The sequence below is a fragment of the Symphalangus syndactylus genome, chromosome 24, assembly GCF_028878055.3.
Source record: "Symphalangus syndactylus isolate Jambi chromosome 24, NHGRI_mSymSyn1-v2.1_pri, whole genome shotgun sequence".
Lineage (NCBI taxonomy): Eukaryota > Metazoa > Chordata > Mammalia > Primates > Hylobatidae > Symphalangus > Symphalangus syndactylus.
The window spans coordinates 43,361,279-43,383,519 of record NC_072446.2 but is presented as its reverse complement, the minus strand read 5'-3'; the positions used below and the strand labels follow the sequence as shown (position 1 = coordinate 43,383,519).

Here is a 22,241-nt window from a genome sequence, read left to right as displayed (position 1 = left end):
GAATCATTCATTCCACATGATAGGGTTTTAACATAAACACATGATTATAAAAAAAATCTCTGCCTTTGGTTGAGTTCCTGCGTCACTGCCAAGTGCTCTGCACACATTCCCACAGAAAATCCCGGCAAGCCAGGTGTGGACAGTGATGCTGAGAGCTGGGCCACTTCTCCAAACTCCAGCAGCTGGTAAGGGACAGAGCTAGGACTGTGTCCAAGTCGGAAGCCCATGCTATTTTTCTACCATGCTACAGGGTGCTGCTCCCCTCTCACACCTTCAGAGCTGGGTAAGAGAAATGAGGCATGCAGGGATTACAGATTTTCCTGACATTATATAGCCTATCAGTTACACAACCAGGGGGCTCCTGTCTCGATTTCAGCTCTCTCCACTACTATTCCCCTTACTTCTCAACAGGAGGCCTTCTTTCAAGGGGAAGACGACGGCCAACTTTGGCAAATACATCTGTTTTACGTGGAGGGGTTCCTTGAAATCCAAGTGTGGCTATTTGGAGAAGGCCCGGCCTCAGAATGTGTCCCCTGAGTCTAAGTTAGGTATGGTAAGAGGTTAGTGAGAAGAGTAGACTTATGACTGAAACACTGTGGTTTAGTCTGAAGGTATGGACTTCTCAAGATGTCTTTTTACTTTCTGAGATAGGGCTTTGCTCTGTCAGGCTGGAGTGCAAAGGCATGATCCTGGCTCACTACAGCCTTGACTTCCCTGGCTTAAGTGATCCTTCCACCTCAGTTTTCTGAGTAGGGACCACAGGTGCATGCCACCGTGCCCAGCTAATTAGTCTTATTAGTCTTGCTGTCGCCCAAGCTGGAGTGCAGTGGTGCAATCTCAGCTCACTGCAACTTCCGCCTCCTAGGTTCAAGTGATTCTCCTGAGTAGCTGGGACTACAGGTGTGCACCACCACGCCCGGCTAATCTTTGTATTTTTAGTAGAGACAGGGTTTTGCCATGTTGGCCAAGCTGGTCTTGAACTCCTGGGGTCAAGTGATCCTCTTGCCTTGGCCTCCCAAAGTGCTGGGATTACAGGTGTGAGCCACACCACCCTGCCCAAGGTCTTAAAATGCACAAAGCCTCTTTCTAGACCCAACCATTTGTAAAATGGCAAATACATCCTACAAGTCTCTTTAGCTAACAAGTGGTCCAGGAGGTGGAGTCCTGGCTGAAGTCCTGCCAGGTATGGTGGGGCTGGTGGAGGACTCCTATATGCCACATTCGTAACACATGGATTGTTGAAAGAGGTGGCTGGGGCAGCCCTACAAGGAACTGAGCACCAGCCCGTGCTCAGCAGGGGTCCACCCTTTACCTAGCCACCCCCCCCTGCCGCCATCTTCCACATTCTGTTCACCCACTTAAGTGTATCCAGAGGAAGCCAGTCCCACGGATTCTCTGAAAGGCAGACTGTCGCCCAGGCTGTAACAGCACAGATGCAATCATAGGAATGTGCTCCCAGGAGGCAACCTACTGAGAGGCACTGAAGTGAAACACGGCAAGATGAAGGATCTTGCCTGGTGCTAAGAGTAAAGGTGGCAAACCTGGTTCCAGGCCCCTCTAGCTCTCTCCTTACTCCCCTCTGGAGACTTCATTTCTTCACCTGCCAAATGAAGGACTTGGGGCCAGCACAGGGGTTCTTAACCTGGACTCCTTCTAACCCCAAGGATGCACAGGCTCTGCAAAGCCCCTGAGGGCTGGGAAGTTTAATGTACAGCCCAGGCATTTTTTTTTCTTTTTTTCTGACACAGAGTCTCACTCTGTTGCCCAGGCTGGAGTGCAATGACACAATCTCAGCTCACTGCAACCTCCACCTCCTGGGTTCAAGCGATTCTCCTGCCTCAGCCTCCCGAGTAGCTGGGATTACAGGCGAGTGCCACGACGCCCGGCTAATTTTTGTATTTTTAGTAGAGATGGGGTTTCACCATGTTGGCGAGGCTGGTCTTGAACTCCTCACCTCAGGTGATTCACCAGCCTCGGCCTCCCAAAGTGCTGTGATTACAGGCCTGAGCCACCACACCTGACCCCAGGCATTTTTTTAATGGTAGAATAACACACCATTCAGATTCTGAGAAAGGAACATGGCACAAAGAATAACGAGAAGAGGCCCTTTGTAGGCCCCTTATTTATTAAGGCAAAAACTAACTGGACAGAAGCACATGAGTGCTCTAAACAGGGCACCTCCAGCACAGGTGAGACGTATAACTTCTGTGGCTGGGGCTGAGGGAAATCACGCCAAAGAGTGTTCGGAGGGAGGCAGACTTCAGCTCAATGCACCAGAGCCCTTTCCAACAGGGCAACAGTGAGGCCCCCCTCCTCCTTGAAAGTTTCTAACAGAACCTGAGACCCGCCCCATCTTTTTTTTTTTTGGAGACGGAGTCTCGCTCTGCTGCTCAGGCTGGAGTGCAGTGGCACCATCTCAGCTTTTATGTGGACTTTTTTTTTTTCGGTTTTCTTTCTTCCTTTCCTCCTTTCTTTCTTTTCTCTTTTCTTTCTTTCCTTTTTCGACAGAGTCTTGCTCTGTTGCCCAGGCTGGAGTACAGTGGCATGATCTTGGCTCACTACAACCTCCGCCTCCCAGGTTCAAGCGATTCTCCTGCTTCAGCCTCCCTAATAGCTAGGATTACAGGCGTGCACCACCATGCCCAGCCTGAGACTCCCCTTTAAAGTGGATGAATGTTATCAGGAGGAGACAGGCTCTATGCTGCATCCCTGAAGCTCAATCCACGCCCCACTTATACAAGGAAGACACAAACTATTGCAGCAACAAGTGGCAGGCCCATGTAAGGCCCAGTAAGTCAGCAGGGTATGACTTACTGAGGGAAAGGGTCTGAGCAAAGCTTAAAGCCGAGACAGCATGCTGCTTGCAAAGAGATGTCAGCTGTATCTCAAGTGTGCCAGAAAGTCAGGGCAGTGGAGCAAGCAGTTACTGTGAAAGCTCCTAGACATGAAGACTTGCTTAATATTGTTTTAAACAATTTGATTCCTTGGAGTATACTGCCAAAAGTGCTAGTATTAAAAAGTTTGCCAAATGCACACAGAGAAACAGTAGGCAAGACTGCAGATTCTGAGATTTAGAGGTCTCTGTGGTGACCAGCAGGCAGGGCTGCACACTGAGTCATCTTGTCTGTGTCTGAGAACCCAGACTCACTTAAACCTTGTCTTTCTGGCCTTGGGAGGTCAAGAGGCAATAGGGCACTGGGATGGTAGTTCCTCTAAGCACTTTAGTTAGTACACAGGCACTGGGTGAAACCCAACACCAACTAAGGGGAACTATTTGTCTCTAGAAACAACCTGGGTAATTGGCAGTTAGCTGTGTGGATACCCTAATTCCCTTCCTCAACTTATTAAGTGTGGGGCTGAAAATAAAAGCTGCCAACTGCCTCAATTGGTCCCCAGAGACAGATTCAGCTGTGGCTGCTGTGATTAGCAAAGAAAGAGCCCAAGGGAAAGGCTGAGGTCCTCAGGGCCCTTGCCAGGAGGAAGATGCTGAGGTGCCATTACTAGCTAAAGGGGAACGGTCACTCTTCCATATGGGGACAGAATAATTTGTGGTTATAAAAAGAAAGATGCCAACAAGATCGTGCCTACAGAGAGGTCCATATGGACTTTTGGTTACAACAACCAGTTAAAGCCCACTAAGCCAAGGGGAACTCACTGGAGGCACTTGCTAAGGGGTTTGGAGATCTCTTTGGGGGAAAGAATGCTATCACAAATTGTTAGTGAGAAGCAAAGTGAAAATGTATGATTAGCCTATGAGGATGTGGCAAAAACAAACAAAATAGCAGGATGGGGGCAATACACAGAGCCACCTTTGACTCAACTCTAATCAGGAGCTAGGAACTGTGCCGGACACAGCCTACAGTGAGGAACACTTACTGCACTGACCAGACAAGGAAATGGGGGCCCAGGGAAGGTAGATCACTTGCCCAAAGCTGCCCAGCTAGTTAAGTAGGAGAGCTGCCGTTTAAACCTAGATTGACCAGTCCAACAGGTTCAACAGCAAGTCTCTTGATGTCTTGACACCAATATAGAAGCAAAGGTTTCTCATCTTCCTATTTAGATGCTACCCTTTCCACCTTCCCATGTGCTCTGGAAGGTGCCTGTGCAGTCTCACACTTTCTGGAGACATGTACTGCCGGTGTGGCATCTCATCTTCCCCTCCTGGGGTACTGACAGTTCTCCCCTCATTGTTACTGACTCACCTGCCTAAAATATAGCCTTGCTCACCACCACCCACTCACCCTCGTCTTTTTTGGCAGGATGAAGTTCATTCTCCTCAGGCTGGCATTCAAGGCTCTTGGCAACTTAGCCCTATTTAGCTTTCTACTCTAGCCTCTGTGTGAACCCGCCCAGGGATAGGCACTCTCCACAAATTCCAGTGTTCTGTCTTTGGACGTGCTATGGCCCCTGCTTCAAATATCCTAATCTGTTCTTCTTTCTTCAAGGTCCATCTTAAGTCACGTGTCCTCTACTTTGCCATCACTTCCTTCTTCGGCAAAAGCCAGCTCCCTTCTCTGAGCTCCTGGTGGCCCTGAGACAGTGCGGTGCATATGGACTTGCTCACGTGACCGCTCTTTGGTAGCTCAATGGAGCGCATGAGCACTGGAGCTCTGGCCCTTGAGCTGGCACGAGCTAGCCACGTGGCCAGTGCTAAATCACTTCCTTTCTCTGGAGTGGGAGTTGGGCGGACAATAATACTCAGGACGCAGGTGAGGATTTCACAATATTTAAAAAAGAGTGGGGAGTACTGACGCCAAGACTGCATAGGCCTAAGCTAATGTGTGGGTTTTTGTTTGTAAGCAAAAAAATTTAAAAAGTAAAAAAAAATACTTTTTTAAAATAGAAAAAAGTGCACAGAATAAGGATATGAAGAAAGAAGGGCCAGGCACGGTGGCTCGGGCTTGTAAGCCCAGCACTTTAGGAGGCTGAGGCCGGAGGAGAGCTTGAGCCCAGAAGGTCGAGGCTGCAGTAAGCCAAGATCGTGCCACTGTACTCCAGCCTGGGTGACAGAGCACGACCCTGTCTCATGTTTGTGTTTTACGCTAAATGTTAATGAATCAAGTTTTTAAAAAATTTTAAGTTTAGAAAGCAAAAAAGTTATAGTAAGCTAAGGTTAATTTATTTTTAAAGAAAGAAATTCTACAATAGTATACACTAATGTCCTAGGCCTTCACACTGACTCATTACTCACTCACTGACTCACCCAGAGCAACTTCTAGTCCTGCAAGCTCTATTCATAGTAAGTGCCCTATACAGGTATACCACTTTTAATCTTAAAAAAAAAACCAAAAAACTTTAATTCTGTAGAGATAGGGGTCTCTCTCTGTGGCCCAGGCTGGTCTCAAACTCCTGGGCTCAGGTGATCTTCCTGTCTCGGCCTCCCAAAGTGTTGGGAATATAGGCATAGGCCAGCAAGCCCAGCTATTTTTTATCTTTTATGCCACATTTTCACTGTACCTTTTCTATGTTTACATGTTTAGATAAACAAACACCACTGTGTTACAACTGCCTATAGTATTCAGTACCACAACATGCTGCACAGGTTTGCAGTCTAGGAGCAATAGGCTCTATCTACCATATAGCCTAGGTGTGTAGGAGGCTATACCATCTAGGACTGTGTAAGAACACTCCATGATGTGTGCACAAAGACAAAATCGCTTCACAATGGATTTCTCAGAATATATCCCCATCATTAAGTGACGCATGAGTATATCGTGAATGCAAGATGATAGGCAAGCTCCTAATTCTCAGCAACCATTTGCTGAATTTGAATAAAGACCTAGGTCCCCAGGGGGTTCCAGGGAAGGGGGTCTGGTGAGCAGGCAGATGACCCAACCTCTACCCACTCCCTATATTGTCATTCAAACCACGGTGTGACGGGATGGCCAAAGGAGTGACTCCGAAGCCCCTTCCCCACTGGCTGACCGTCCAGATAAGGTTGGAGGGCCACCCCTCAGCTCCTGGTGCTTGCACTTAGAAACCTGAAGATCACTGAAACCAGGGACTACAGACCTTCTTCCCCCACCTCCCTCCCCTGTATGCCTTTCCCTAACCCAAAATAGAAAGTATTTCCCAATTTACAAATTAAAGTAGTTCTCAAAATCAATTTTACAGCCAGCAATCATGACTCTGATGTTATATAACTAGTAAAAATAAATAAATAAAGAGAGAGCGAGATGCCCATACTGGAGAGCTGCCCCGTGACAGGATCACCAGGCTGCCCATGTGACAAGACCCTGCACAGGTTTTCAGCTCTAAAAAACAACAAAACGCCATGTTCTTGAGACACAATTATAGCAGAGTACAGATGCAAATAAGGACAGAAGAGCAACACACCATAACCTAATGAGAAGCTGATTACCAAGAAAAGAACAAAACGCAGCAAGACTCAGCCATGAACGCAGCCCCGAGTCCAAGGGGCCATTCTGTGCCTGTGAAGGTGCTCTTTGTTCAGCAGCAAAACTGAGATCCAACAATCCTCTAAAAAAACCCAGATAAACGGGTGCCACTTACCACAAACACCCACGCAGGAGAGAGAGTACAGTCTGATGTCTGCCCGTCCAAGACACATTTATGTATCTCCCTACTCCCCTAAACCCTCTCCTGCTGCAGCATTCACTCTTACATGGCTCTGTCCCCACCACCCAGTCACTCAAGCCACAGATGATGGAGTCAGCTCTGAGCCACTCCTTCCTACCTTCCGAATTCAGTCCATCTGAGAGCCCTTTTGAATCTCCAAAATGTACCTTGAATTCACTCCCACTTCACCATCTCCCCTAACCTGGACAGCTACAGCCTCCTACCCGGGCTCCCTGCTTCCACACCTGCCTCTCTCCAGTTCTACTGGCCACAGAGCAGCCAGTGACCTCCTCCTGGCCTCCCACGCCTTGACCACTGCACTCCAGCCAGCTCCCTCCTCCTCTGCTTGGCAGAGGCCTCATCCTTCAGGTCTCGGCTTCAATGCCACCTCCTCAGAGAGCCTTTCTCTGACCGCCTTGGGCAGGTCCTCTCTTTCTGCTATTTTCTTCATTTACACACGACAACTGAAACTGTACCTATGGTACTCTCGTATGACATGTCTCTCAAACTCAGTGCCTCAAGGGTGAGGACCATGTCTGCTTTTTTCACCCATGTGTTATTAATAGAGGCACCCACCACAGTGCCTGACACACAGTTGATCAAAAAATTAACGGGCCCCCTCGGGCACACGTTTTCCTTTTTATTGGTGGGGGAGGGGGAAGCACACGAGCCTGCACACATTCTGAGATGCTAATTCTCGCTCTGCCACCAGCATGCCTGAGAACTGGCATGAAAGGGCAGCAGGACCCAACACCTGTGTGGTACCTGCTGCATGCCTGGCAGGCCTATGCCAGCTTTTCATTCACGTTCTGTGTAATCCCCACGGCAATCCCTCCAGGTGTTAGCAACCCCCCTTTACGGAGGCGGACTCGGAGGCTCAGAGAGATGCCCAGGGTTTACATGGACTGAGGATGGGAATTCTCATCTCCATGGCCCAAACCTGGCTCACAGCGGGTGCTCAATACATGTCTGTGGAACAGAAAAACGAAGTTTGCTAGTCATGATTTAAAGTCATGTTTAAGATTCCACTTAGAGGCCTGGTGCAGTGGCTCAAACCTGTAACCACAGCACTTTGGGAGGCCAAGGCGAGTGGATCACGAGGTCAGGAGATTGAGACCATCCTGGCCAACATGGTGAAACCCTGTCTCTAATAAAAATATGAGAATTAGCTGGGCGTGGTGGCATGCACCTATAATCCCAGCTACTCGGGAGGCTGAGGCAGGAGAATCCTGTGAAGCCAGTGAGCTGAGATTGTGTCACTGCACTCCAGCCTGGCAACAGAGTGAGACCCTGCCTCAAAAAAAAAAAACAAAACAAAAAAAAAAACCCCCACAAAGATTCCACTTAGAGACCTAAGTTCCACCTGTGCCTCGGTGGGGCTTCCCTGTTTCCTATGCCCTGTTGCTTCTCAATTTCTCCTTCCTCTAGGGGTGACCTCCCTACCATTCAGACTTCACAGGAATCCTGTGGTTGCCCTGACAGTACTCACCAGAGATCACCTTGAGACATTCATCATTATTATGGCTCAGAAGTCCACTTCCCCAGGGAAGCCCACGGAAAAGTTAAATTGTTTCCTCCTACTCCCAGGAGCAAGAGGCCACAGGGCTTCGCCCCATCCTAAAGACAAATGCACTGAGAGAGAGCCTGAGCGGGAGTCAGTTGTCCCAGGGTCCCAGAACCACATCCACCATAGAACTAGGAACATGCCAGGGCAGAAGGAACGGGGGAAAGGGAAAAGAGCGGTCCCTCAGGTACCTTGGTTCTCTGGAGGATTGACTTGTCCAAGTCACAGTGCTAGGTAAGTATACAATTACTGATGGAATTATAGAGGCCAGGACCTTACAGGCCCTCCCGATTCTCACGCTTAGGTCCAAGCTTTTTGAAGGTAAAAGGATAAAAGGTGAGGGCAATGGTCTGCATGTCTAAAAGATGGCAGGGTGGCTGATTGCACATTTACCCTCTTTTGCCAGAGTAGTTCTGAAGCTTTTGTGTTCATCAGCCATCACCCGGAGAGCTGATACAATACCACTCCCCAGTTTCCAACTCAGTAGGTTTGAGGTGCAGCCAGAAATATGCATTTTTAACAAGTTCCCAGGTGATGCTGCTGGTCTGGGAACCACATCTTGAGAACCACTGGTGCTAGGGTTTCTCACTGACACTGTGTGTTGGGGGGTGGGATTGAGTGAGGAGGAGCAGAGAGGAGACAAGGGCTTGAAGATATCTTCACCAACACTCCTTACTCATAACATCCTCTGTTCCTGCTGCAGATAAAATAAAAGCAATCTTTTAACCATGGTTAAACTTCACCCAGGTTCATATAATTAGGCTGAAGACTCACATCTGGGTCTCCCTATGGCAATGATCCCAACTCAGTTCTAAGAGCAGGAGCGAGTCTGGTATTATCGTGACAGCTATTGTCCTGCTTACAGGACTCCAGAGCAGCAGGAAGGAGCTATGTGCTCTCTGAAGACTTTTCCTGCTATACCTGCTGGTACTCTGGCCCTAAGATGCTCAGGTCAGAAGAGGGAGGAGGACCTCTAGACCATGTCAGTGGTGACATCTGGATTTCAGTTTAGGCACTTGGCCTAAACTCCAAAATATTTTTAAAAGTTAAAGTTAGCCTGTTTGTCTGGGGTGTGGTATAATCACTTATTTCTGCTGTTCTATGCAAACCAAGGGTTCCTTCCAAACGTCATCAGGTCCAAGATGCAATCTGGTTACTAACAACAGAGTCTTTACTTGTGACTTCCAGTTCTCTTTGTGTCTGGTACAAGGCCGGGCTGTGCTGGTAATGCCCACACAACCTGCCAAGATCTGACAACACTATACTCCCAACTCCATGCCTTAGATTTGCCCTAGGCACACCTAGCTTTCTGAGAGGGCATGTCTTAAGCACATCCAAAAAAAGTAGAAAAGAAAAAACAAAGGGGTGCTGTACATGGTGAAGGGTTTTCTTTCCCCACAAAGATGGAATTAAATGCACAATGAGTCAATTGGTTCACATCATCTTTGTGATTTTCCCATTAAAATAGATAATCAATACTAAAACCCAACACGATATAACAAAGCCAACCTGCCTCCCATTACAGCTACCCTACCATGCCTGAGTTCAGGGGAAAAAAAAATAAAGGTGACCATTCATAAGGCAACTTCCCCAAGCCCCACATCAAGATGCTTTTTGCAGCCTGGGAAAATGGAAGCATTTTCATCTTCCTCACTATGGCCTATGGAGTGCCTGGGTGGCCCTAATCCATTCCTCCCATGTCCCTAGACATCACTTTCTTTAATAAAGAAACAAAATATAGAGTTCTGACCTGTGTACGATGCAGGCTGAGTTATAGCTTTCCCCTGGCACCTCTGAAAGTGAAATTTCTTTAAAGTTGGGAAATTCATTGCAGTGTTTTATGGTATTGATTTATTTTAAACTTGCTTGGCAGTTTTAAGGCCTGCCATGCCTCTGAATCCTAGAAACGCTGGAGGAGATCTCCATTTCCTCTGATTTTGCAATACCACGGTGGACTCACTAGTGGAAACGAAAAGAGGGGCTGGGAGCACGAATGCGGCTGCCCTAATCAAGACAGAGCCTTGGGCACTCTCCCTAGGTCCTGGGTCCACAATATATCTCCAGTTGGGAATTTCAATACCTCAACAGTAGTACCCTTTCCTCCTGTAGCTGAGAATACTGTAATCAAACCAAACCTGAGTATGTACCCTGAGATGTGGCCCCTGCGCATCTCACCTGGCTTACAAGGTACCCCTAAAACCTACCTTCAAGAACCAGCCTGGAATACCACCTCCTTCACTCTTTCCTGTCTTCCTGTATCTCTACTGAGCCATCTATAACCCATTACAACCAAGTGTCCGTATCTCATCTGCATAATTAAACTAAGTTCCTAGGAGACCATACTGGGGTCTAAACAATCAATGCCTCCACTGGGCAAGTGCCTACCATATGCCAGAAGGGCTCTTGCCCACCAAATCTGACTTGGCCCCAGAATCCTTCGACACAGGGCTATGGGCAGCCACATCAATTGGAGTAAGCATGAGTGACGGAATCCCTTGCTTAAGTCAGGATTCAATGAGTGAGCTGGAAGATTTGTCAGAAAGAAACAGAGCAACCGCTGCCATTCTGCTGGGTCCTCATCAACTTTAAATCCCTGGGTTCACTCAGAATGGGCTTCTGCCAGGGCACCAGGACCACAGACACGTACGATGCCTTTGGCTCTTACTGGAGCCCTTTCCTTGTAGCTGGTGCCAGACGCTGGCCTAATGACAGCATTCCCTCAGTGCCGGGTGCTTTCCCAGCTGCCTGTGGGTGGAGGTGTGCTTTGGATCTCCTACTTTCCAACCTTTTGGCAATTTTGACCTGGCTGCATACGTGGCTCCTGCCTTCTCTGCTGCCAGACCTTGGTTATATGGGCACCTCACACTATCCCAGCCTTGCCTCCTCTGCCAACGTTTGGGGCAGTCATTGTAACACAGGAGGAATCCACATGCAGGCTGATGTCACCTGAAGGGATGGCTGATGACCCTGCCACAGTGTGCCTGTGCTGAAACCAGTGTCAGACTGTGAAGGACACCCATGGCAGCCCTGGGTGCTTTACTGTGTGGTGCTATTGGAGGGGAACCCACCATCTGCCTCAGAATAGAAACTCATTAAAAGTGGCTTTAAGAGGCTGTAGAATGCAGAATGGAGCAGTAGAATTTCCAGACAGATACACCTTGTCTCAAATCCTGGCTCTCAAAACCTTAGGAAAGTCATTTTCTGCTTCCTTATCTGCAGAAAAGAGGGCACATAACAGAATAGCTAAGCAGATGATGTATGATAATGATACATGTAAAGTTAATTCAGGGCTTGGAATAAAAAGGCAGGGTCTCTGCCCTGCACAAGTCAAGGGGTCCCTCAAAGCAGGTTTTGATAACCAGCAGCTGTTGGTGGGAGTGTCTTTGCTTCCCTGGGGTAAGAGGAAATGGGAGTTGGAAGCACCCCTGAACCATCAGGCAGCTTTGCTCACAGCTGGACGATTACAAGAGCCACTTTGATTTGCCCAAAGGGATGCTATCTAGGTTAGGTGGAGCCAAGGATGCCACGAAGGAAGAACATGTGAGCAGCAACTGGGCCTTGACGTCAACAGCCCCGGGCCAGGCCTGTCCCTTCATGGATGCTTTCATGTCCTGCAGAGCTGCAAGGGACAGATTATCCCTGGGGGGGCCATCGGCCCCATTACATAACTGATAGCTCAGCTTCCTGCTGTTGATGCGGCAGAAACAATCAAGAGATGGCAACAGCAGGTCACTGGGGAGCTTGTGGGGACTTACAAAAAAAATAAAATACCTTCCCCACCTGGAGAGGAAAACTCCTCAGAAAACACCAGCAGAGAGATGAGGCCCCAAGCGACATGTCTCTTTGTATACAGGTATCTAGCGCCACTAGGGTCTTCACAGTTGAAGACTGAGCTTCAATTTCCTGAGAGAAAAGAGAACCAAACACTCTGACTCTTCACTCATAACCCCCACCTCTTGTGAAGCTGTTTAGTGCTAGTGAGATGGGTTGTGGCAAAGCTGTGACCCCTACCATATGGGCAGGGACTCAAAGAATCTCAGGGGTTCTGGATCTGCCTGGATTAAAGAATTGATCATCATCAAGAGATACCACCTCGACCCCATGATCTCTCTGCTCTTAATAACACCTCCATTCTTACCCACTTCAGGGTACAGCTTAGCGTTTCCCTTTTCCCATCCTCCCTTTGGGAAATTCAAGGCTCCACCAAAGACTAAGTAGGGATCAGCTTCTGGGGTGCAAAACCAAACCACTGACTTCGACCCCTTGGCAGTTACACCTTCCCATGAAGGAAGAACCTTCCTTGCTTCTACTTTCCCTTGGGCTACCTGGCTGCTTATCACCGTATTCTGGACTTTTCAGAGTAGGAGAGGAACTATCTCCTCTTGAAGCCTACTAAGTGTTCCATACCATGCATCTCATAATGCTCTGGGCTTGGTGGGCAGGAAATTCTATCTACTTTGATGCTCAGTTATTTGTTGAATTCAATTAGGAAAACATTTTAAATTTAAAGATGATTCAATGAGGCAATACACCAAACTGGTTAAAGCCATGGACTGAGTCCTGGGTTCAAGGCTGGGCTTTACCCCTTCTTAGCTATGTGACCTTCAGGAATTTACTTGAAAATAAGTAAATGAATTATTAGTCATAAAGCACTCAGCCCAGGGACGACCATGAATCATTGCCGTTTTGGTCATCTTTGGCGCTGCTGTCCTTCTTCACAGCCTAACCCCTCAGGCTGCCACTCTCCTCAGCCAGGCACCAGGTACAGGCAAGGGAGGGCAGTCCTGTAAGGCAGGAGCTAGTTCCTGGCCAACCTGAGAGCTGGGCCAGGAAGTCATAGAGTGGACCTATCCAGTACTGGGGGTCCCAACTTCTCACCTAAAACCATTTTAAAATTTACCCTACAGAGACTGTTTTGAATACTTTGCTGTTTAAAACAAACCATGTTAATTAAGCATTTCTTTTCCATTTTTTAGTATCATTGCTGATTAATTTGACAGCTACAGTGTAACAACACAGTTTGTGTGTAATTCTAGCCCAAAGCAAGAAATTGGTCATTGAATTGAGCTTCTATGGCTTCAACAGGCAAATATACTCTTGCCTGTCAGATAAGCTGAAAGGCTTGTGAATTCCTGTCTTTGATTAGGGTCGTACTAGGGTTAGATCTTGCAAAATAGAAGTAAAATCTGAAGTGCAGGTCAAGGGGCCAACGCAGGTCACCCAGTATGTTAGCCAAGAGCCACATCTTAGGACCCCAGGCCAGGGATAAATGTATCAACTATTACTTCAACAGAAATTGGGCCTGATTTCCTTCTCTGATGTTAGGCAGCTACCAAGATCTCATATGGAACTAGAAATACTTTCTGTGACCCCTCAGGTCACACCAACATCTGATTTCCTTCAGCAAGCCTTAGCTGCCCACTCCAAAAAGACGTCATTCGAGGGCTTTGGCTTCAAAAGGCCCTAGTAACGGAGGTTTGTATATCAGACAGCAGACTTGGCCATGAATGCAGATTCCCTCATCCCACAACACTCTCCCTGGTAACACGTGGGTGGAGGCACCTGGAACATCAGTTTGGCTGGCTTCCTGCTTGGGATAAAAGGCTGTGGCTAGCTGGTAGGAACCATTAGGAACTATTAAATATCTTTTGAAAGTGACAAATAAGAAAGAGATCAGACCCATCATTGAATGGTCTTTAAAAATAGATATACTTTTCTGGAACAAGTGATTGGACAGTGTGGGCCTTGACTACAGCTTTGTTTCAAAAGAAAAGCTATTTGGCAATCCACAAAAGTGAGGCTACCAAAGACTACTGTCTTCAGAGGGAAATGGAAGCCAACACTTCTACCTAGGCCAAAGTATGGATCTAAACAATGCTACTGTATTACAATTAATTCAGACTGTTTACATAGGGCACTTTCACAACCTCTTGTGATTCCCCCCAACAACCTCAATAAGATATACAGGATCAACTCCATTTTATAGATAATAAAACTGAGGCCCTGATAAGTGGAATAATTTGCCTAAGGCCACACAGTCAGGAAAATGCAGAAATAAGACTCCATCCCTGCATTGTTACTAGACACCACTTCTTTCAGGGGAATCCCAGGTTTCCAACCCAAAATGAATTTCCTTTTATTTTTGCAAAAAACTGAAACTAGTTAGTCCTGACTTAAATGCGACTCTGAAATCTACAATCCTAAAACATTGAGGTGTTTTTTCATCTTGGTGGCATAGGGGTCAAGTGTGTTTACTTATGCAACTGGAGTTTTTTTGTTTTTTTTTTTGACAGGGTCCCTCTCTGGCACCCAGGCTGGAGTGCAGTGGTGCGATCTTGGCTCACTGCAACCTCTGCCTCCCTGGTTCAAGCAATTCTCCTGCCTCAGTCTCCCAAGTACTGGGCCTATGGCATGTGCCACCACACCTGGCTAATTTTTGTATTTTTAGTAGAGACCAGGTTTCACCATGTTGCCCAGGCTGGTCTCAAACTCATGAGCTCAAACGATCTGCCCCTACTCGGCTTCCCAAAGTACTGGGATTACAAGGCATGAGCTACCACGCCCCAGCCTATTTTAATTTTTAATAGTACAAACATCCACAGATATAACCCAAAACAAAAGCTCTTTGGAGTCCGTAAATTCAAAAATGTAAAGAGGCTTTCAGACCAAATACTTTGAGAACTACTGGTCTATTCTTTCACTGTCTCCAATTCCTCTCCTCTTCCCCTCTCAAATCCACCCTAGTTACAGGTTTCCCCATTACTCCACCAAAATTGTTCATGAGTACTGATGCTTTCCCATTTATTAAATCCAATGATCAATTCCTCTCAATCAACTAGCAGATGATGCCACAGCTGGCTCCCTCCTCCTCTTGATGTCTTTTCCCCTCTCTCTGGCTCCTTTCTTTCTTCCCACCCTCAATGTTGCACCACCTGGAGCTCAGTCCTCTGACCTCCTCTTGTCTATACCCACTCCAGTACTGTGGCAAATCTCTAAATTTGTATCTCTAGGCTGGACCCCTCCCTTGAACTCCAGACTCATCCAACTGCCTACTCTACATCTGTAGTTGGATTCTAAATAGGCATGCCAAACTTTCAGATAACTAAAACCTAACTTTCTCCTGCCAACCCTATTCCCCCAATGTCTTCCCTATCTTATTTAATGGCAGCTCTATTCTCCCCATCACTTAGGCTGACACCTTGAAGTGATGATTAATTCCTTTCTCTCACACCTCACATATGATCCAGCCGGAAATCCTGCTGGCTCTGACTTCAAAAAAATACCCAAAATCCAATAATCACTTCTCTGTTCCATTGTTTCAAGCCATCATCATCTCTCACCTGGATTACTGCAACAGCCTCCCATCTTATCCCGTTATTTCAAGATGCAAAGTGATCCTTTCAAAAGAGCAGATATCACACAGCTGAAAACATCCCCATGGCTTTCCATCTCATCCAAAAACACAAGCCAAAATCTCTACAGAGGCTTACGAGGCCTATTTGGCTCCTAGTTATCTATCTCTTCCTATATATTCCTTGCTCACTCTAGCCAACTTTCAGGACCTTCACAGTGGCCATTATCTCTGTCTGAGATGCTCTTTCCCCAGAAATCCTTGTGACTCACTCCCTCAACTCCTTCTAACATTCGCTCAAAGGTCACTGCCTCTGGGAGACCCACTCTGATATCTTCCATTGAAAAGTACAACCCCACCCCTCCCCAACACCCAAGCTTCAGATCTCCCCTACCCTGCTCTACTCTTCCCATCCTACCCTCTCACCGCACCCAGCACCAAGCACTTTCTTATACATTACCTATGGGTACTGTCTTCCCAACAGAACGAATGTTAAGCTCCACACTGCAAAAACTTGTCTGTTTTGTTCACTGATGTATTATCTGTGTCTAAAATGGTACTTGGAAAGAGTTTCCAAAGAACATGTTGAATGAATAAATGAAATTATCTTGTCCATCTACAAAACTTGGCAGGGGAAAGCGAGTTCGGACTCAATGTTCTTCCCAACTCAAGCCTCAGATTCTCTGACCAGCCAGATACGGCGCATCTACAGAAGCTGATTTGAAGCTTCTGGCAACACAGGGTTTGGCTCTGGTCACAGACCTGGGCCCAGGCCCACAATTCTAAGTGCCCACCTAAGACAGGGGAGGATAGGCTACGGTCAAATTGGCACCACCAGTACTGTAAAGATTAGCTGTAAGAACCACAAAATGAATTAACAAAACAGCCTGGGACACTCACCAGTAACCATATTCCTAATCTTTTCCCCTGTTCTCAAGGTCGCCTATTTCTCCTACATGAAGGAATCACTCCAATTTAGCCAAAACTGCCCTGCAAAACAGCACAAATCTCAAGTGCGGATATCCAAATGGAAGCCCTGATCTCAATTAGTTATGACAACCCCATAATCGTAACCTAAATTCAGGTCCCTCTTCCAATGACAACCTTCCTATGCCAGAGCAAATCTGAATTTTAAGAGGTCTTTCAAAAGCAGAAAGCATGAGATAGAAATGGGAAGTGACAGCACAAAATACATTTAAAACACTGTCTAGCCAATCCTTTTGGTTTCTAATACAGCACTACCCTAAACCTAGCTTTGGGGAGTGCTGTTCTCCTACCCATGGGTGGTAGGACCAATTGGTTCAGCACCTGGAATACATGTTTGCGGAATGAAAGAATTAAACCTAAGTGACTCACTCCAGAAATACATTCACTGAGAACACGACACATGAAACAAAGCTCAACTTGGTATGAGCCAACCCCACCTAGAAACCAGAGGATAATGAAGAGAAAGGGAGGGAACCCACCCAAGTGATGGAAAGCTCCGTGCCTTATGGCTCCTGAGGCTCCTTGTGACCAGGAGGATCAGCACTAGCTCCATCACCTCGTCAAGACTTCAGCACAACGTAAGAGCAGCTTACTTCTAGCTCACCATATTAAGGGAAAAGGGGGTGGGGGATGCTTGAATAAGATATACCCGTCCTTAACTTAGTAGGATCTGGGGTAAATTACTTAATCCCTTGCAGGGTTGTAAAGGTGAAACAAAATGGTTCATGTGAAACTACCTAGCATATATGCTGGTCAATTTTTCATCTTATTTCTCTTACACACACATCAAACTTCAGTCCAACTATTCTGCTGTTCCTATAAACACCTTTGGGTTTTCCAGTTCAATTTCTGTCTACACTGTTCCCTGTCCTCTCTAATTTCCATGTCTACTATCCTCACTAACCCAAATTGGTCTAGTTTCTCCAACGTGCCAGGCTCCCTCTGGTTTCAGGTCCTTCGCAGAGGTTGGTCTGTCTATCTGGGATGCTCCCTCACCCCCAATTCCCTCCTCTTGACTCTGTGCATCAACACCCGAAAGGTCAATTTCCCTGAATACCTATTCTCCTTAAACAGCTATAAAAAAATTATGATTTGAAGAATTAGACCTAGTGAGTCACTACAAAAATACCTTCATTGAGAATACTACACATGAAACCAAGTTCAACTTGGAGTTTCTCTCCCTAATTAAGATGCAGAATTCATGAAGATGGGGAAAGTCTCTGATTTGGCTTATCATGTCACCCCAGAGCCTAGCACATACAGTCATGGGTCGCTTAACGATGGGCTGCTTAACAATTTCTGAGAAATGAGTCATCAGGTGATTGTTGTGTAATGTCAAGAGTGTACTTACACAAACCTAGACGGTGTAGCCTACTATACACCTAGATGACATGTATGGCCTATCATTCCTGGACTACAATTCTGTACAGCATGTTACTGTACTGAATACTATAGGGAGTTGTAACACAATGGTAAGTTTTTGTGTATCTAAACACAGAAAAGGTAAAACACTGCACCATAATATGCACTATAACATTACAACAGCTACATCACTAGGTAATAGGAATTTTTCAGTTCCATTATAATCTCGTGGGACCACCGTCATATAGGCCATTCCTTTTTGACCAAAACATTGTTCATGCGGAGCATGACTGTACTTGACAAAGGAAAGCTCACATTTTTTTTTTTTTTTTTTTTTTGAGACGGAGTCTCGCTCTGTCACCCAGGCTGGAGTGCAGTGGCACCATCTCAGCTCACTGCAAGCTCCGCCTCCCGGGTTCACACTATTCTCCTGCCTCAGCCTCCCGAGTGGCTGGGACGACAGGTGCCCGCCACCACACCTGGCTAATTTTTTGTATTTTTAGTAGAGATGGGGTTTCACTGTGTTAGCCAGGATGGTCTTGATCTCCTGACCTCGTGATCCGCCCACCTCGGAATAAATTTTTTAAATAAGCAAAGACTTCTACATAAATATTCACTAATACATTATTTAAGTATCTAAAATGGAAAAAATCTGTTTTCTGAAGTAAGAGAATGGTTAAATTATGGTACATATAATAGGAATGTCATACAGTCCCTGAAAAGCCATACTTCCAAAGTATGACATGGAGGAATGCTCAGATTAGTAATGAGTAAAAAGAAAAAGACCTCGACCAACTAGGGCAAGATCTAAACTATGTGGAACTGGATGTATGAGTAGGTGGGATACAATTAGAGATAGTGTTTATTCTCTGAAAACCTGTCTACCTCTTATGCACGTTTTCTACAGTGAGCATTTATAATGATGAGAAAGAGCGTTTCTAAAAAAAGGGAGACTCGGCTTAAATGCAACCTCCTCTCAGAAGACTTCTCTAGACTTTCCAATGTGTACTCAGATAATTGCACATTTCTCCCATCAAGGCATGGGGGGATCTTTGAAAAGAAGCACTTCGTTTTCTTCAACTTTGTATTCCACTCCAAGTTCACAGGGCCCATGCCAGGGTCCAGAATGAAGAACCCAGTCCAAGAAGCGGGCATACAGAAAAAAAAGGGAGGCTGGGCATGGTGGCTCACGCCTGTAATCCCAGCACTTTGGGAGGCTGAGACCGGCAGATCGCTTGAGGTCAGAAGTTCGAGACCAGCCTAGCTGACATGGTGAAACTCCATCTCTACTAAAAATACAAAAATTAGCCAGGCACGATGGCGGGTGCCCGTACTCCCAGCTACCCAGGTGGCTGAGGCATGAGAATCGCTTGAAATCGGGAGGTAGAGGTTGCAGTGAGCCGAGATCCTGCCACTGCACCCACTGCGCTCCAGCCTGACCAACAGAGTGAGACCCTGTCTCAAAACAAAAAACAACAACAGAGAGCACTCACCTAGTTTAAAATCACCCAAAATGCTTAGCCCTGAATTTTAAGCAGCACATGTGACCTGGTCCATTCTGGTTTCAAGTTCAAAGGCATCAGGCCGGTCCTGTGGGTTAGCAGCTAACATATCTTTCAAGAGCTGCTTGATCCCCTCAGACATGGAAGTCCTGCGTTTTTGGGGGATGTGCAACTCCATCTTTGGGTTTTCTAGCAGCGCCTCACCAACAGGGACGATCTCAGTCCCCTGTTTAATGTAGGTCCCCAGGAGCTCCTTCTTGGTCTCAGAGTCAATAAAAGTGATTCTTTCTATCATTGCCCAGATGATAATGCCCAGGGCAAAGATGTCTGCCTTGGCTGTGTAGTGTCCCTCCCAGACTTCAGGAGCCATGTAGAAGTCCGAGCCGCAGGCTGAGGACAGCCAGTACTTATTCACATTCACATTTTTGTTGTCTTGATTGCCCTCTTTGCCTCGGGGTGCCAGCCCAGCACAGACCTTGCTTAGTCCAAAGTCGGCCACTTTGAGGATGGGGGTGCCAGACCGCTCTGTGATGAGGATGTTGTCTGGCTTCAGGTCCCTGTGCACAATATGGTTTTTGTGCAGGAAGGCAATGGCGCTCGTGAGCTGTAGCATGAAACTTTTGTTGGTGGCTGGGTCCGGCCTCCGGGACAGGACATACTGATTCAGGTCTCCACCTTCACAGAACTCCATGACAAACCAGAGATAGCAGGGCTCCTCAGCATAACCCAGGATCCTTTCTCCTAAATCAAAGAAGATAGGAAGGAGCTTGAGTGAGATGGACACAGTCACACTTCTTTTGAACTAAAGGATGCAGTGTATTCAAGAGTGATATTGGTGACAAACAACTGCTCCAAGGGGACCTGCACAACTGACACTGAGTCCCTTTCTAAGGTATGACACAGGCACCAGGGACTGGTATCAGGAACCTGGGTTTGGAATGAGGCCCAGGTGGAAACTCAGGTTTACTGCTGTCTGGTTGACTGCGAAGCCTTTTTGTTTCATTATACTGTCTCCAAACAGGCAGTGCCATACCACCCACACCTCCCAAGGCTGCTGGGCAGATGGGACAAGGGAAAGCATGCAAGAAGGCTGTCACGGGTCTTTGCTTCTAATATCATTGTTACTCCAAGCTGAGCAAATGACTTTCCCTCTCTTTTTTCCTGACTTGTAGAAGGATTCTTGTTAACGTACCTAGAATGGCACTACAATTTCCTTTATTTCAGAAGCACACTCCGATCCATCAATATTTTCTGTAAGCCCACCACATGCCTAGCACAAGTTAGGTACATAACATGCCCCCATCTCTATGAGGCTTAGTTTCAAGGAGATGACAGGTATCCACAGCAGCAATCATCAAAAGCTGTACATCTCCATCAGGGTCAACTCCTACAAACAGTGAAGTGGAGACAGGAGCCACCAGATCTGAATGCACATCTCCATCAGGGTCAATTCATATAAACAGTGAAGGGGGGGCAGGAGCTGCCAGATCTCAAGGTGTCAGAGGGGGCAGGACTGAACTTACCCTGTAAAAGGCAGGCAGTAGATCAGTGGGGGAGAAGGAAGGTAATTCTAGGCTGAAAGATGGAATGGATGATGGAATGCAGGACAAAAAGACCAGAAAGGTGTAAATTGGAAGTCTGGTGGGAACAGTGGAGTCTAAAGTTGATGTACAAGACAGATTTAGATTGTGTGGGCTTGAAAGTCTAGGAAAGCTGGTGACCAGCCTCTCCAAGCAAATCTCAATGTTCTTTATAAAGCAACTGACAGTCCAGTGACTCTTTATGTGGATGTTATCTGATGACTACAACTGCTCCCAAAGCTAAGCCTAAGAAGGCAGATTATTTTATCTCACTGATGAGGAGAGGCTGGGTCTGCAAATGTGCTGGCTTGTTCTGGGTGGTCACAAGGTCATCTGTAACTGAGCCAGGACCTGAAGAGAAGTCCTCTCTCTGGCCCCAGTATGGTGTATGCATCCTACCAAAAATGACTGCACTTCCTCAGACAGCTTCTGGCAGAGGGTTCCTTTTACTAGTCATTTACTCTATTATGAAGAAAACCAGTGATCTGGGTGAGACTGCTAACCCAAACAGCCCTGAAATTACTAAGGCACACAGTCTACTAAAGTTAATGGTCTGAGAGTTCTGGGTTCAGCCAAGATGATGTGACATACAAAACAAAAGCTTTACGTTTCTGATCACAATCGGATAGACTTCACTTCCCTTGTAATTATATAATTTATTTGCTTATATTACTCACAATCAAAGTAATACAGGTAGAACCAGTTTAGGGCAGATGTTTTTTGTTCTTTTCAAATCAGTTATTTTCCCTCTCATAATCCTCTATCTAGGTCATGGGCAGAGGCCCTCTATGTAAAAATACTGCACAATGAAGCATCAGTCGGAAGCCCAAGTCAATCCAGATGCTAAAGACCCACAAAAAGGAGAGCAAGAAATGTATACTACAGGTAGAACCAGAAAGGAAAAGATTAAAAAGCCATCCAATTCCTTTTGCAAAGGCCACATCAGAAAACACTGAAACTTCTGGTGGGTGAATAAAGGAAGAGGAATGATGATTATTTTATATACAAAGTTAGTAACTATGGCAACCTAAGGAAAAAGAAAACAAGTCTGCAAAACAGACTATAATCTAAGTCCAGGTTATGAGAATCCAGGGAAAGAAAAAAACGCTAAAAAAAGAACCCAAAGTTTGTGAGTGGTTGGGGGAGACTGGACCTTCTGACTGAGGAGCTGCTCTGAGGAAGGAGCTAGACTCAGGAGATGCTACAGGAGGGGCTGTTTGTTGAGAGGAAAATTCTGGACAGGAAGAAGTATTCTCAGAATCACACCCAGCAACAGTGGGTATGACAGAATGGAAAACTGGGAGCGCAGCTATTTG

At 46.5% G+C, this 22,241-nt stretch overlaps 1 protein-coding gene across 3 annotated transcripts in view; it reads right to left on the bottom strand.

Annotated features, from left to right (window-relative positions):
- The window catches only part of STK35 (serine/threonine kinase 35), a 46,876-nt gene that overhangs the window by 11,935 nt on the left and 12,700 nt on the right, over nucleotides 1-22,241 (bottom strand). For 2 of the 3 annotated variants that reach the window (XR_010119366.1, XM_055265490.2), the window contains exon 3: nucleotides 19,337-20,086. The exons of the other annotated variant lie outside the window; for it this stretch is intronic. Coding sequence is in view for 1 of the 2 variants with exons in the window: in XM_055265490.2 (XP_055121465.2) it covers nucleotides 19,374-20,086 (713 nt within the window). In the remaining variant the exon portion in view is untranslated. The remainder of the gene's footprint in view (nucleotides 1-19,336; nucleotides 20,087-22,241) is intronic. 3 annotated transcript variants of the gene reach the window in all.